Source organism: Neomonachus schauinslandi, chromosome 1 (genome assembly GCF_002201575.2).
Source record: "Neomonachus schauinslandi chromosome 1, ASM220157v2, whole genome shotgun sequence".
NCBI classification, from domain to species: domain Eukaryota; kingdom Metazoa; phylum Chordata; class Mammalia; order Carnivora; family Phocidae; genus Neomonachus; species Neomonachus schauinslandi.
Window position 1 is genome coordinate 182912572 of NC_058403.1, and position 17127 is coordinate 182929698.

Below are 17127 nucleotides of genomic sequence, written 5' to 3' on the forward strand. Positions count from 1 at the left end.
CATTGGGGAAGAAATGGTTCCTTTAAGGAGAATTGGGCTTCCAGATATGAGGGGAAGTATGCTAGGCAGGTAAGAAAAACAGATGTCCCTCACCTCTTGCTCCTGCAAAGACCATTCTTTCTTATTTTGGCCAGTGTGGATGATGGGTGCAGGTTTTATTCAAAGAAATGTTTACCTAGGGAAATATGTCATCTTAAAAGGACAGGAAGATTGCAGCAGGGTGCCTGGGTGACTCAGTCAGTTAAGCGTCTGACTCTTGGTTTTGGCTCAGGTCATGATCTCTTGGTGGTGGGATCGAGCCCCACGTCGGGCTCTGTGCTCAGTGCAGAGTCTGCTTCAGAGTCTGTCTCCCTCTCCCTCACTTTCTCCCTCTCTCTCAAATAAATAAATAAAATCTTTTAAAAAAAATGACAGGCAGATTATTAACAAAAGAAGTTGAGAGTGAAATTCTGTGACATGGAATAGAACTAAGAATCCCTACTAACTAAAAAAAAAAAAAAAATGGCCAAATTGAACCTGGAAAAAATTATGTACAACACTTTATTCATCTATGGGATTATAAAGACCCAAACAGGCCCTGGGTTCAGATAGTTCAAGACTGTGCAATGTACTTGCTTGGCCCCAGCTAAGCACTATGTCCATCTCTTTGGTCAGATTTTCAGTAGGAACCATCTGATTGGTCACTGGGTAGCCAATGGATTGGTTGGCCTTAGATCAGGTGACCAGCCCTGCTCCAGTCAGCCATATTTGAGGGAGGGTAGCATGTGGTTTATAGAGGTGGTGTTTCCACTAACTTTAATTGGACAGGCGGTGATGTACATATCCTGTGACTGGTGCTACCGGAGCTAACAGAAATGTCAAACACAATGTCAAAAACAATGTCAAACACAAGTTATGACATTGAACCCTCCTTTAAAGAGCTTGCCATTTCATTGACGCAGTAATGCTCATAGGTGACATAGTAAAAGAATGATACAAGATTGTATTATTAAGGGAAAAATTCAAGGGCCAAAATATATATTACAGATGTACTTAAAATATGGAAGTTCCTAACATTATAAATTCTGGTCCCCCAAGTCAATTAAAATAATGATTCTGTGCTTTCTGTGATGTCCTAAGCTGTTTAAAAACAGAAAGCAAGTATGTTCAAGTTTAGAGTCATAATATCAGAATCCTCAGAGAATAGTGATGGAATTTTTTATAAATCAGAAATTGCCTAAATATTTTCTCAGAGAGAAGTCACAAATCTGTTTTCCTATTCAACATTTTAAAATTACATCCAATGTATTTTATAGTAACACAGAATTTGTCCAGTAGAGGCAGAGAAATGGAACTTGGGTCCAATGCAATAAGCCCAAAAATACATTCACAGCTTTATTTGGAAGAAGCTGAGCAGCGAGAAGCATTGTTTGCAGGCATTTTGAAGTAACCCAGCTCTGAGCTAGGGTTCGGTAGAAAGCACAAATCTGCCATCAGAACCCAGAACTAAAAAAACAAATGTTGCCAGTGCAGTTGGAGGTTTACTAAATAATTCATGGGAATTGCACTGCTTTGAGGACTAGTTGGGTTTTTTATAGGCAAACTGATTTTACAAGTTAAGGGTCAGAGTGAAGGATACTAGCAAACACATTGGTTTTGAAAAGATAAGCGCATTGTGGAAAGAAAAAAACACTCAAGATGTAGATAAATAAGAGAACTATGAGAAGCTTGTGTGGGAAATTAGCTGAAATGCAAATATAATTCTGTGACAACCATGAGAGAGAACAGTAGACAGAAAGTGCCCCTGAAGAGAGGCTTGTCAATATGGAATCCAATTAAGGTCCTGTGGAAGTAAAAAAATAAATTAAAACACACATCTTGCTGCCATCAGCCACTAAAGTCGAGGCTACTGTGAAGAGAGAGAAAGGAACATTCCCTGCGAGGAAATGATGTCTAAGTGACATTCCATGATGCTTTGGATAATTGAATGAGTTAATATGGAAGCCCAACTTCAACAACTGGTGTGTCGTTAAGCATGTAATTTGACCTCTGCATTGAAAGGGGAGTCAAATGTTGGATCTAAATAAGCACTTGGGATTTTGAAAAGAAAAGAGTTTCTCATAGACTACAGTGTCCATCAACAACACCTGCACTTCTCAGGGATACAGATGGGTTAAAGGAAGACAATAAATGGGACTGCTTTGGAAGTCACAAGACATTATCATTCCTGGGGCATCTTTTGAACACCTACTGAGGTCCTAATTTGTGTAAAGGAGAAGTCCTGTTTCTGCCGCCTGGGTGTTTAGAAGGCATGTGCAGGAAACAGCCCCACAAAAGGGAAGTTCTCGTGCTTGCCTTCTGTCCATTGTCTGGACGCCTTGAGAAGGCATTCTGTCACATTTGTCTCTGACCTTCCAACCAGCTGCTTTTTGTGTCCCTAAACTGCAGATCGAGGTAGGGATTAACCTGTTGACTGATGTCTGATGTGTTCAGTGTTCCAGTAGCTGTGCTGGTGGGTCCCAGCGGCGTGTGGTTGTGTGTCAGGATGAAAACGGATACACCGCAAATGACTGCATGGAGAGAATAAAACCCGATGAGCAAAGAGCCTGTGAATCTGGCCCTTGTCCTCAATGGGCTTACGGCAACTGGGGAGAGGTGAGAGAGAGCCACCCGTTTGTATGTCCTTCGGAAAAAACACAGAGCGATTTTGCTGACCAAACTGCTGCCGTTCATAGTTTATTTTAAGGATGAAGAACGAGTTCTAGTGAAAGCTTCTTGATTTGGGATTAACCAGGAGACCTGTCTTAATTCTGAACCATTTTAAGAGTGCATGTATTACCAATTAGAAACAGTTTTTAAATACATAGGAGAGGAAAATTAGCAAAGCATGCAGATAAATGCTAGGTTAAATTGTGGGTTAACCTCTGTTGATTAAAATATGGACACTTTCAAGGTAATGGGAAATACGTGTTAAATTGGTCCGTGACAGCGTTACCATCTTTTTTCATAGTTTTGGGCTGTTTGTGGTGCAGTCTTGCTCCCGTGGCATCTTTAAAATTCTTGATGAAACCAAATCCTAGTATTTCAAATCCTTGATGAAACCAGAATGAATAGGTGCTGTTATTCCCATCAGAGATGATGCGTTTTAATGATGGAAGAGAATAATTAGCTGTATAATATCAAATAATAAAATTCTTCAGCTGTTACCTTTTAAGAGTGGCATCCTCTGACCAATGAGGGGCAGTAGAGTGTTGGGAGCAGACAAAACTGGATTCTACTCCCAGCCGTGACTCTCATAAGCTTTGTGGCCTTAGCAAATTATATAACTTTGCCAATATTTATAGCACCGTCTATAAATGGGAATAATAATGGCACCAATTCATGACTACTGTATGAGATAGTGTGTCAAATATGTAGCACATGGTCTTCAATCAGAGTTAAGTGCTATTAGAATAATGATAATCATTATCTTCTCTACTATTACTGTTTATCGTTAGTATTATTATTATCAAATAGGGTTTTCAGCCGCTCTTCTGTGTAGGGCTTAGATGCTTATTATTTTGTGTGTAATTAACCAAGAACGTGTCTCTCTACTCTTGAGTCCACAGGGAGAGCACATAGTCAGAGCTTGTTGCATTGGTCTGTCTTGACTGTAAAATTTATAAAATAAAACATGAGGATTAACATCTTGGAGACCCCAGTGCCAAGAGGGGAAAAAGACAAATGAGATGGGTGGGCACGGTAGTCCAAACTCCTGGCTAACTGAAATCCCCTGTCCACTTTCGCATAACCTGGTAATCATAGGAAGTCATAACAGAGTGTTCTGTTGACTTTGCTTGACAGTACGTCATTCTGGAGGGCTTTGATGAAAGGCAGGAAGAGGGAGTCGGGCTTCAAGACTCATGTATTACAGGTTTCCCAAAACTCCTCACAGAGTTCTGTCCTGTGGGGCCCGTGATTAAGCTTCTGTAATTGGACCGGAGCCAGGAGAGTACACGCATTCACTGGGACGCTTGCTGTCAGCACAGACCAGATCATTCCAAATTCTGTGGGAGATCTGGCCTTGACACAGCGGGAGAGCCAAATGTCAGTGTTCCTGGATGTGAGCACAGCAGCACTGTCCAAGAAATACAACTTGTTCCTGCCTCAGAGGTTTGGGTCTAGCCAGAGTCAGAGCTTTATCCAACATTCCCGCCACGTTGTTTATTCATCCCCGGGAAAGTCATCGTTATCCCGAGATTCAGAGAGAGCATAAAATACCGTAACGTCATAAAGGTCTCTGGAGATTGGAGTCACAGAAGAGCCAAAAGTTGCTTACAGCTTCTTGGAAGTTGCCAGAAAATAAACCCAACTAAGTCATTATATCCTTTATTTGGTGTACTGGGTGGTGTACGGAATTTTATTTTTTTGATTTTTGGTTTCATAACCATCAAAGAAACGGCTGCAATCTTATCTAGTCACTTGCTATTGCATTGACCTTGATCAAGTTAATTAACTTCTTTCAAGCTCACTTGTCCCATTTGTAAAAATGGAGCACATAATTAGAGTCTCCTCTTGATGAGAGACTACCTGTTAAAAGCACTTAGTACAGGTAATGAGGACACACTCAATAAACAGTGTCTACCATTAAGGTAGACAGTTCCAGTCTGTCGTATATAACTATGTTGGTAATTTAGCTTGGGTCCACCTAGAGACTTCTCTTGCCCAATGCCGTGATAGAATTTGGTGAAGAAATGGTTCTTACGGGAAAGAAGATACAATTTGTCATTGGCTGTTCAGAGTGACTACAGCTTTGCTTTCTTTTCTTCCAGTGCACTAAGCTATGTGGTGGAGGCTTGCGGACAAGACTGGTGGTCTGTCAGCGGCCCAGCGGTGAACGGTTTCCGGATTTGAGCTGTGAAATCCTCGATAAGCCTCCCGATCGTGAGCAGTGTAACACACATGCTTGTCCTCAAGACGCTGCATGGAATACTGGCCCTTGGAGTTCGGTACGGCCCTAACTATTAATGTTTGTTAACCAAACTATCTTAACTAACAGACCCAATTCCAGGGTATTCTGGGGCACTCCTCGGCGACACACAGTTGTCCTGCTCACAAGGGCATCCCTGAAACTGGGCTGTGGTCTATGATTTCCTTCATACTGACACACAACAGAATTAATGTTTTGTGATTTTGCCAAAGTGACTTTACAGAAATACGTGTACCTCATATAGGCCTGGGGCCAATGTCAAGAAGTAGCTTCTGGTTTTTTTGTTTGTTTGTTTTGGTTTTTTTTAGAAAAGCAAGACTGTCTATATAGATATTTTAAAGAAATGAAATAAGTTCATGTAGTTATTAAGCTCCAAAGTGATTTCAGCAGACAACTCAATAGCAAACATTCTTTCCTTTCCTAAACTATGGGAGTTTTGACTTTTGGGGGAAGATACCTGCATATTGAGGCCAAAGCAATTTTTTTCTTCCGTGACTGTAATTTGCCTCTGTGTGACTCGGGTACAAACTCAACTCAGTGACCACAAAGGCTGTGCCCACAAAATAGACTGAAATCATTGTGAAAATGCAATAGACCAACAACACTGGACTCCGTGACTTGGAGCCTTTCGAGGTATACGAAATGTTCTCTCTCTTTCCCCAAGACACAAAGCCCATCGCTGGAGACAATTTTTTTGCTTCGGTCCTAGGCTTCCCTTGCTATCTGCTTAGCTGACATCGCGAGACAGGTTTGCCACTGTAAATACTATGCAAACTTCTGGGGCAGCTCTTGGCAAACAGAAAGTCGGCTATGTCAAAACAGTGCTTTGGCTAAGTTGTGTTATAATCCGTGGAGCCGTTAGGGCTGGTTCATGTAAATAGAGTAAATGTTTCTGTAAATACATTAATTGCACTGAATCTGAATTTGGTAGTATATGAAGTCATATCCGCAAGCCTTTTTTATTCTATAGGGTTTGGAGGAAAAGTCCTGACCATTCCTGAAACCAGATAAAGAACAGATAAACTGAAGTGAAATGACTCATACCTGTTGATGCTTCTAAGAACCAAGGGTTTCGGGTCTGAGATTGTGTCTGCAGGTAGAACCTAGCTCTATAACCGCCGTACTTAGTCTTAAGTAGAAAGCTAGAGAAATGTAGAGTATCATCTCTCCTGGTACTAGTTAGCTGGGCTGTCGGGCTTTCATTCAAGAGCGTAAGAAATGGCACGCAGAGTCAGATATATATTCACCCGAAACATTTTGTTTGCAGTCCTGGCACCTCCCAGAGCGAACATTGTGAAAAAGATCAGAAAGGACCATGGAATGTCAGGAACATCCCCCAGCACTCCCCGCTTCCCTCAGTCACCTATGACAGATTATTTGTCATGAAATTGTCCCTCTTGAGCCCGTGATATTTTTACCTTGTTCTCTCGGCCAACAGCAACACCACATCAGAGTTGTGTCTCAGAAACTACTAGCCCTCTAAAAAGTTGTTTTTCTTTAATTTTGACCCAAAAATATCCCCTACCCTTCAGAGGGTGTATGTGTGTGTGTGTGTGTGTATAATCATAAAATATTATATACTGCATGCATATATGTGTATGTATACACAGTATATACAACGTATAATGTATATTATATTGGTTTCCATAGCATTCTCATCCTTGAATGCTTTCTAAATACCCCTCAAATTTTTTTACACAGGATCACCACCCTCTCCCACAGATGTTTTAAGAGCTTAAATGCTTACATCTTAAAATATGACCTGCTAATTTAACTGAAAACATTAAGATTTTTATTGTAGTTGTTCTTCTTAGGCCTGCACACAGTTTTCTGAAACACACACACAGAAAAAGAGAGGGAAAGAGATGCTAATGCTCTGTTATACACAGAAGAGAATATATGGATTTTGAAACTACTTTTGCCGCCGATATGATTTTCATGCTTCCTTTGTAAAGCGATCGTTATTCGAGTATATATTTAAATGCCTCTGCAGTCTAGGAGCAAGGCCACCTGTGCAAGGCTTCTCATTGTGATTTTTAAAAAATGAAATCAAAAGCATTTTATTTAAGTAGATACATCTGTAATATATTACTTAAATATGTGTGTGTGAGGGCAGTCTTTCAGGTTCTTACTGTAGGACTTTGATTTTACTTTTATGTTGATTTTTGTGGATGCTTTGGTACAATTTCTGAGCAATTCTAAATTTAAGCATACCTCAGCGAATCGTGTTAATAGCCATAAAGCCACTCCTATGGTGCTTCATCATTGTAACTGACAGTGAAATTAACAACAACAAAAAGTATACTTGAGGTGCTAAGGCGTTGCTTTCTCTTGAAAGCCGACTCGATTTATTAGAGACCAAGGGTAGCAAATAGTCCTTCAGTAGGGTTGCTTTCTCTCCCCACATTTTCACCCACTAGAGATAGTGTTCAGAAGCAACTTGCTGCTGTGCAAATAGGCCTTTTCCAAGGTCAAAAGGGAGATGGCCTCATTCAACAACTGTTACGGTATTTAGGGTTTTTAGGTATTTAGGTATTTAGGAAAGAAACCCACATCACTGTTAGCGTGGCTGCCAGAGTCTCTAAAATGAAGCTTTGGTGAACGTCAGGTTCAAGTGCCCGTTTTTAGACCCTTAGTTCTGGCTTTTGTCCTTGCAGATTTAGAATCATGATGGTGAAAAACAGCCTCCAAAAATCCAGCCTTTTCTGTCCTATTTTGAATGTGTCCTTGCACTCTTACTTGGTAACGTGCTGATTTCAAAATAAGGTTCTTACCCTGATATGCCTTTCAGTCGGCTCCTGCAGTCAGGCCTGGGAGCGGAGTTCTGGGAGCAGACTGAGGAGGGAATGCACAGGTCCCATCACTAGAGAACACATTGGAAAGAGTGCTCTGTGCTGTCAAACTGCAGCACAAAGCAGGTTAAAAATCCGCAACATCGCCAGTAAGCAGAGCCATCAAGATAAGGAAAGTAACGGAGGTTGCAGGTGATGTCACCTCTCCAAGCTGGTCCTGTAGCATTCTTTTCTGCCATGCCCCATGTACCTGCTTGCTGGTCATCTTGGAGACCATGGTTCTCCTTAGGAGAAACTGCTTGTTGGGGTTTTTCATGACAAACCTGAAAGTGTTCTCTGAGCCTTGCTTTAGGTGCTTTGGAATAATGCTTGTCGACCCAAATAATGAGAATTTATGAGCTCACGAAGGAACTGTGCTTTTGTTTCTGCCTGGCCAACTTATGAATTTGTGTCTACCTCATTTTCCATATTAAAGTTTGCAGCTTCCTTAGGTAGGAAGAGAAAATGTCTGACAACAGTATTTTATCACCTCACTGCATCTATCTCTAGCAAAAATAAAGACTGTAAATATCACTACCATACTTTCTGAATACAGTTTTGAGCAGCCAAGCCTAGTATTATCTGAATATTTTGAGCAGTACAGATTTCTATGTGTTTATATAATAAAGCATATTTATTTTTTCCATGTTATTTAATTTTATATACAATGTTTAAAAATCAGTGTTTATCAGCAAACTGTAAAGGCAAATAGGCTGTGTGAATTAGAAATGCATGTGTATGTTTCTTTTGGTTTTAAAAGATACATTTTAATTTTGTAAATCCCCTCCAACTTGTACTGTCCCTCTCCCAAATCTGAGTGGCCAATTGGGGCAAGCTTTATGTAATTGGGTAGTTTAAAATGTGTATTTTAAAGGGATACTTAAAAAAAAATTCTGAATTGGAAATGATGGCTTAGTGATATAAACAAAAATATACAAGGCTTAACGTTTTGTTGGGTTTTTTCTTTTCTAATACTGTTGTCCTGATTCACTGAGTCTCAACTATGAAATATGAATGCTCCATTTATTGAATTTGTAGATAATGATAAAACATAGCCAGAAGACAAAACAAATGATTAAAAGAAATGGTTCTAAATATGTAAGAAGAGCTAGGGACAGGAAAACACTAACCTAATATGCACAAATTTGACCACACCTTATTCTTTGTGTTCAGATAACCATAAAAGACTTCAATGTTTGTCAGTTTTGTTATTTGTTCACCTGCAATACGTTTCAGAAAGAATTTCTTATTAAAAAAAATAAAATATGATTGCAGCAAACTTGGAAGTTTTAAGAGAGCCTGCAATTTTGAAAAAAGTGTACTTCATAAAGATGACCCCTGATGCCTATTGGTTCCATGTGCCCCTGCTGAGCCTCTGTTTGACATGTGGTTTAGTATGGTAATTGAGGTTTGAAAGGACCGAAATCAGGGAGTCCTTATGTGAGTTTGAGGTTTATATAAGGTGTGAAATAAGATAACTCCTCCAAAGCAGATGACGATAGCTAACTTTTACAGAGTATTTACTACGTACCAAGCCAAGTTAAGCAAACACACATCATATTTAGCCCCCATGTTACCCCATGAGGGTGGTGCTTTTATGAATCCATTTGACTATGTGATCATCTACTGTAATAAAATGTCAGTGTCAGTATACTGACTGTATTAATCCTGCTTCATGTGATAGAAACAGCCATATTCAGAATGATTTTTTAAACTCCTGTTGATATTCAATAAAGGGTATACCTAAAACTCAGACTTCATCAACCTCAACATTATTTAGCTAATATTGATATTGTCTGTTTTACTCCAGCCACAGAAATTCCAAATTTATTTCTGTATTGGTAAATTCTCATAACCAGTGATTATAAACACTTCAAACAACTGGTTATGTTTTTGGGAATGGCAAAACATCTCTGTTTCATTTTAATGTTATCACATTAGCCAGATTAGGAGGAGGATATAAAGATTTTGACCATAAGGAATATCACATTAAATGCATATGCATTTTTTATAAACAAGAGATTTTACTAATGAAGACACATCTTAAGTATGCTGCTGGTGCCTTTTAAAAAAAGAAATAAGAAATACATTATTTGGCTCTATCAACATGGAGTATTAAAAATAAGACAGTTTTGTTTTTTGGTTTTTTTTAATCAAAACAAGCAAAACACTGGCCTGCATCTATCTCATTGGAGATAAAACTTAGCTGGCTTTTTTGGTTTTTCATTGTTTACAGTGATTGTATGCCTATGGGAGACTCTGTTCCTGCCCCCGGACAGCTGATATTTCATGATAGCTTGACAGATTTCTATTTTTGCAGTTTTTAAAAGTCCAAAGGTGGGGGAAGAAGGGATAGGAGAGTTATTAGACCCTGAGGAGGAGTATAGGTCCTCTCAGTGACCCCCGTCAGCGAGTTGTCCTTCCGGAACGGGAAGGAATGGGAACTTTGGAATGTGGAGTGGGAGGTAGAGATTGAGTCCACCTCTAATTGGTTGGGAGGGAATCCTGATTAGTAAAGGCAGTCGAGGAAGATTTATTTTATGGAGAGGGAGTAAACAATTCTAGGTCATTCCTTTAAAAAAAAAAAAAAAGGGGGGGGGGTCATCATTTATTTTTCAGCAAATACTTTTTACATGCCAGCTGTGAGCCAGGCACTGTTCTAGGCACTGAGGATACAGCAGTGAACAAGTCAGAGCGATACATTCAAGTGGAGAAGGAGAAAATATGGTATTAAACAAATAAAACCAATTACACATGTAATTAAAGAACTGACGCCTTTTTCTCTGGCAGCCTCATTACAATCACAAAAATAAAAATACAGATTGCTCTTAGAAGAACACACAGGGTTCCTAATGATCTTTGTTCACTAAATAAAAATTGTCACTCCTATCTTTCCTTTTAAGTGTACAATTGCACAATCATTTTCAGGGATAAATGCTCCCTGGCTGGTGGCATGGAACTTTTAAAAACCTCCTATCAGAGAGTGTGCTTCTATTCACCCTTACGTTATAACCCAGACATGAGTTCAGTGGTCTGAGAGCCAGGGTAAGCAGAGGGCCTGGCTTTCCATCTCCCTGCTAGGGTTCTCAGCCTCCACACAAGCGTGGGAAGTCCTGGCTGAGGTTCATTTTCCCCTGTGTTATTCAATGATTACCAATAAAAAGATCTGGAATGTGTGGATTGCCACGTCACCACCTTTGCTTCTTGTTGTTTTATTTCCTCTAAAGTGGGATCATTTTCATGGGTGGTTTTAAAGACCACAACTTCCCTTTCCAAAAATTTATAAAATGGAACATTGGCAGCCAAAAAAGAGTGTGCTGGAAGTAGTGTGGAAAGTAATCAATACAGGCTGAGCCTACAAAACTATTATTCTTAGCCAGATCTGCATCCCCTTTCTCCTATTAGAAAGAGGATATGCCTTGGCCAATGCAGTCTGGTAACTTTCTACAATGATGGAAATGTTTTCTATTTTTTACTTTCCAGTATGGAAGCTACTAGCCCCATGTGGCTAATATGGAGCACTTGAAATGTGGCTAAGTGCAACAGGGATACTCCCCTTTGCTTTGCATTTCATTTTAATTACTCTAATTTAACCAGCCACCTGTGGCTGGCGGCTACCATATTGGACAGGGCAACCTCAGACAACAGTGCGTCTTTAGCAATTAATACTCAACTAGCCAAGAAATCAATAAACTTATGAAAGTAAATTGGAGAGAAAAACCCTATGTCAGCTTGTAAAGAGTCCCGAGGTAGGATGCCCTTACATCCAAGTGAGTACCATTCTCCTGCTTTTCTTCTGTTGTGTGCCTTCTGCAGTGGGTGTTCTCTGACAGCTGGGCATTAGAAAAAACAGGACAGTGCAAAGAGAGCCTTATCAGAACCAGCTGTCCTGAGAGTAGTAACTCCAGGGCCTCCATGTAAAAGCAGCTGTTAAAACAACTCTCCTCTTGTGCGTCTTAGAGTTCAAGTTCATCGTGGCAGTAAGTTCAGTTAAGGAGAAAGAGTGTTTATGTGTTCAGTGGGCCAAAAGGGCAAGGCTTGATTGATGCTTTTTAGGAGAAGACAAAAATGGGAAACACCAGGTAGTCACCTTGTAGAAACTTGGATTCCAAGAGATCATTCCCTTTTTGAAGGGAGTTTCGGGAAGGCAGCTTTTCATATTCACTGAGCCCTGTAGGTAAAGGTTGAGGAGATCAGCTTTAAGGGGCTCTGTTTGAAAGACACTTCAGAAGAATCAGGGTTGAGGCAATGTCCCCTCCATCACTGTGATTCTCATCATTTAGCTTGGCAAAACTTAGCCTCCTCAGTGTTAAGAAAGCTCTTACGGATTTATTCACATTCATGCCCCACACTGACACCCCCTTGAAATTAAAATGTATGCAACAACATTGGCTGCAGATCAAATGATGATGTCATCAGTTCCCTTTTCCAGTGGCCAGATAGTTGTTGTTGGTGTTATTTTTCCCTTTAGGGTGACATCTGAATTAAACTCTAAACCATTCCGGTGGTCTCTTTTTTAAAAGCACTCATTAATTTGTTACGTTCACGCTCAGGTTGGCTGTACACTGAAATGGGAAATAAGTAAAATAATTCTCAGTATCTCAGAAAGTGGATGAACTGATAGCTTCAGTTATCCAAAAAAGAGCTGGTTTTTTTTCCTTCACTTAATTTTGCACAATGTAATTCTTTCCATGATTATTGGGAGGGCTTTGATTTTTTAAATTATAACAATCACTTACATTTTGGAGCATTCACTTCTTGCTAGGAATTATACAAAGCAATTCACCCATAATGTCTAATTTAATCCTCTCTACTTGATGAAGTTAGCACCATCAGAGAAGTTAACTAGTTGGGTCTAGGTCACACTGTTGAGAAGGGGCTGAGTTAGGCTTCGAACCTGGGACTTTCTGACTTTCAAGCCCCAAGTTTTACCCAAGATATAATCCCTTCATTTTACTCTTCAGTTGATGAAGTGGTAAAATGCAACCTTGGTGGAAAGAGGAAATTTAAGATTTTCTGCTCTCCCAAATTGTAACTATTTGAAACATTCTGGAATTCCTGAGCCATTAATAGGTTTGCTCAGAGCTCCGAAGGGATGAATATGAAAAAAATTGTTTCTCTTAAAATTAAAACCAAGTAAAGAGCAAAATTTAGGTTTTTTAGGAGATTTTGAGAAAAAAAGCATCCCATATTTAATAGACACTCATTGGGTGGTATGTGTGATGTTTTAATATACAAAGAGAAATGAAATAACCTGGGGTAATAAATCTAAGTTTTTTGTTTGTTTGTTTGTTTTTTGTTCAGTGGATCTGTAGATAATCGGGACAATAGGTCAGATTTTGTCGAAGCCGGTTAGGGGATCTGCAGATGTTTGTGGTGATAAGGTTTGCTGTAGAATATAACCTGCTGCCCTACAAGTGAATAATGACATTAAAATTTATTAAAAAGTGAGTTCACCCTAAAAGCTCTCTGGCTGAAATAAAACCCATCAAATGCATTGAGATGTCTTCCAAACTGTTTCTTGAGCTAAAACTAAGCTCTTCTTTGGGCAATGCTGCATCTTCTCTGTTCCCATTGGTAGGACAGTCCACCACTTTGGGTTCTGTTCCTTTCTTCAGCCTTCATTGTCCCAACCACGTATTCCTCCATCCACATGGCAGGTGAAGGATAAGACTTGGCTATGGTTTGGGAACTGTGTGAGATAAAGAGAGGGAAAATATAATGGAAAAAACAGTGGGTTTGCTTTCTTCTTCTTAGCTAAAACAAAGGAAGAAATAGAGTCACCACATTTCAAGTGAAAACCTATTAACCAAATCACTTATTTAATTGCCCCAAACCTTAATCTCCTTTGGGCTGAACAGGCCCACTGTTTAAGCTTGTTGCCTTTACTCAAAGTGGGCATAGAATAAACAATATTAAGATGAATGAATGAATGGGCCCAGCTACTCAGGAGCTGAAATCCTGATTGCATTGGCCTAGAAATATGGATATAAAGTGCTAACCTGTATGAGGGAATATTTAAAAAGAAACACAGAGGATCAGATGTTGGTGGTGAATCAATAGTGACTTCCTGACCTGGAGAGTTGTATGGTATTTATGTAGAAGAGTGTCCTTGATTTGGGAAAAGTAGAGTTTTGGAGATGATGGGACCTTATGTCTACAAGCCACTCATATATACATATACACCATTATTATATAGGGAGGGAGGAATGAGCAAGTGTGGTAAAATGTTGGCAACTGGAAAACCTGGATAAGGGAGTTCTTTGTGATGATCTTGCAGTTTTTCTGTAGGTTTGATATATTTCAAAATAAGTTATTGTTAAAATTTCTTAAAGAAACATAAATAGGTTCAGAGTGTGTATTTAACTTCAAAGGAAGTGAAGAGTAGGTCTGGATTTATTTCGGGACTTTAAAAATTCTGACATATTTTAGGAAGCTGTTTTCAATCTCAGATTTATACTATCACATCATAATAAAAGTGAGGGCTGCAGCCAGGGCTCAGCAAAAACAGAATCTTTCCTAGTTTTTCATTGGCTTCTTTCCCATGACTTTCTCTTCTCCTTGTTCCCATCTCCCTTCCTCCCTCAGCCCCCTCCCACCCATGCAGCTAAAATGAAAGACCCCTGGGAATGATGTGGGGTTTTTTTCCTCCCCTCTCCCCAGGGAAACCCAGGCTTTCATTGCAAGCCTTGCCAGTAAATTCCAGTAAATACTTGGCTGTATGCAGACTCACCTTTTTTTTTTTAATCTACTGCTCCCCAGTAAAGCCCGGATTCCTTTGAAAACTAAGAGGTTTTCTTTTCTTTTTTTAAAAAATGTGTGTTATATTCCTGGCATCTAATAAAAAGCCTTCAACCAACCAACTCACATATTTCATTGCAATTTGAACTTTTTTTGGTGAAATCATGATTTCCTTCTCATTGGTCGCCTCGTCATCAGTTGTGAAATATCCGGGAACCCCTTAGCGGTGGCAGGCCAGGGGCATGATGTCAGGGAGGAGGTGCTGTGCCGAAGAGCACGTTTGTTCATTGTCGTTGAGGTCTTCATTGCTGTGTGTGGGGATCGGGTTCACGTTGTACGTGTCACGTTCTCTAGAGACCAGGACTTCCCAACCCTTTTAGTCTGAGACCTTGATCATCTTGGATGGATGTTCAGCAGGCCCTTTACCACTTCCATCCACCAAAAAAAGCCTCTCTGGCCCCACCCCAACAAGTAAGTTAAAATCAATTCAGTTTTGAGAGCTTGTTGGACTTTCTGAAAACCTTAGGATAACTCTGTGGTTTTCAACTGGGGGTGATTTTTACCCCCCAGTGCACATTAGGCAATTTCTGGGGAAAAATGTCACAAATAGGTTAGGGGTGCTACTGAATTCCAATGGATGGAAGCCAGGGATGTCAATAAGCATCCTACAATGCACAGCGTAGCCCCTAATAACAAAGAATTATCTCACCCAAAATGTTGAAATAGTGCCAAGCTTGAGGAAGCCTGAAGAGACATCTGGTGAGGAGAGGGAGGACTCCTAATCAAAAGTCAAAGTTGAGGTCACAGTTGCAAGCCCCGTGGAATGATACTGTTTAGCTATCAGAAAACAATTCTCTCTGGAGAGTTGAATTTCCCATTAAATATTATGTTGGATTCCAGGAAGCCATCAAGGTCAGTCAAAGATTTTCAAGGCTGAGCTGAAAGTATGAGATCTCAAAGTTGCCTTACTGGACTGAATTTGCAAACCCACAAGCAGTGTCACTCACCCTTTTTCTGGAGGGGGGAGAAGGGGGTTGTTATAAATGTGTACAAATGTGTCCAATGTAATCCAGAGACATTCTGCGTGGCAAGTTCAGCTGGAGTGACCAACTTTGGAAAGAAAGGCATCAATGAGAATGGGTGTTTCTAAGAAAACAAGGGCTACTCCAACATGTTCATATATTTGGATTGTTCTGATAGCCCTGATAAGTTATATGTATTTGTTGCTTTTAGCTTTACGTTTCCAAGCAGTCCGTGTTTCCCTCATCCATGATAGAATTTGTGCATATGTAATGGTCCAGCTAGATCGAGGAATTGGTGTCAGAGTTGAATATTTAGGTTTTTCTTTTGGATACTTTTTAAAGGCAGGATGAATTCCTAGTTTGCATTTTATCTGGGAAGTAGCAGACTGTGTTTTTGATTGGAGACTAAGGCAGTGGTACAGAAAGTATTTCATGGGTTGTAAATAGGTATGAATCAGGATATCCCAGTCTCAGCACTGTTGACATTTGAGACCAGGTAATTCTTTGTTGGGGGGGCTTGTCTGTGCCTTGTGTGATGTTTAACAGCAACCTTAACCTCTACCCACTGGATGCCAGTAGTATATCCCCTTGGTTGTAATAACCAAAAATGTCTTTGAACATTGCCACATCCCCTGGGGGGGGTCACATCACCTCCTCCCTGTAGTTCTATGGATTTCTTACAGCAGAACTTTTCTTTCCATACTCTAATGGGCATTAGGTGGGTATAGTCTGCAGTATTTCCTAAATGTGTTTGATACCAAATTCCCATTTAAAAAATTTTTTAAGTCAGAGAATTCTTTAAGGTTATAAAATTGTTCCTTTCTCCTTTCTGGGAAGATAAACTGTTATGTTGTAGAGATCGCCAGGTTTTCACCATCAATTCTCTCAATTATTTCCCACTTTTTTTTTTTTAATCCTTAAGAGGAAGTCATACGTAGGTGATCAGTTTCTCCAGACATGTGGCATTAAATTGGCTTTTCAGTACATGAATTTCTGAGGAGGAAAGTTTCTGAAGCTCTACCTCTCCATACCTTCCCTTTCCCAGTTGGCAAATCTTTCCTGCTTTAGCAGGAGGCAAGTGCTATATATTTACCAACTGCAACCTCCACAGTGCACACACATATATGCCCTCAGAATAGCAGGCTTAGCTCTGGGAAGGGTGGGTTAGAGAACATTTGAGATGCTGCATTTCCTGGCCCTAGAATGAAAATCAATCTCAATACTTCTCTTTCCAAAAGGTCACTAACAATGACCCATAAACACTAGTGGTGACTCCAAAGCTCTTGGACCAGAGAAACCTATCAGTAGAGAAAAGGCAAGCAAAATAACCCCAAGACACTGTCATCAACCTCAGAAATTTTATGGTAGGACCTAAGTGCTAATGAAATATCGGATTTGTCCCACAATGTTTAAAGTTTTTTTGATGGGAGACCAAAGAAAATGTTATTAGAAGGTAAGTACACTGGTGCCCAGTTTAGAAGAGATGGTTCTCCATAAGGCAAATGAGTGCCACCTTCCGGAATTAACTGGAACCTTAAATTTCCAATGGACTAGCTATATAAAAAGCACTTTAAAATTAGAAATT

At 39.9% G+C, this 17127-nt stretch overlaps 1 protein-coding gene across 1 annotated transcript in view; it reads left to right on the forward strand.

The window, feature by feature from the left end:
• ADAMTS9 (ADAM metallopeptidase with thrombospondin type 1 motif 9) overlaps positions 1-17127 on the forward strand; it is a 161558-nt gene that overhangs the window by 87473 nt on the left and 56958 nt on the right. The window contains exons 27-28 of the mRNA XM_021694923.1: positions 2473-2634; positions 4791-4967. Of these exons, the coding sequence (XP_021550598.1) occupies positions 2473-2634; positions 4791-4967 (339 nt within the window). The remainder of the gene's footprint in view (positions 1-2472; positions 2635-4790; positions 4968-17127) is intronic.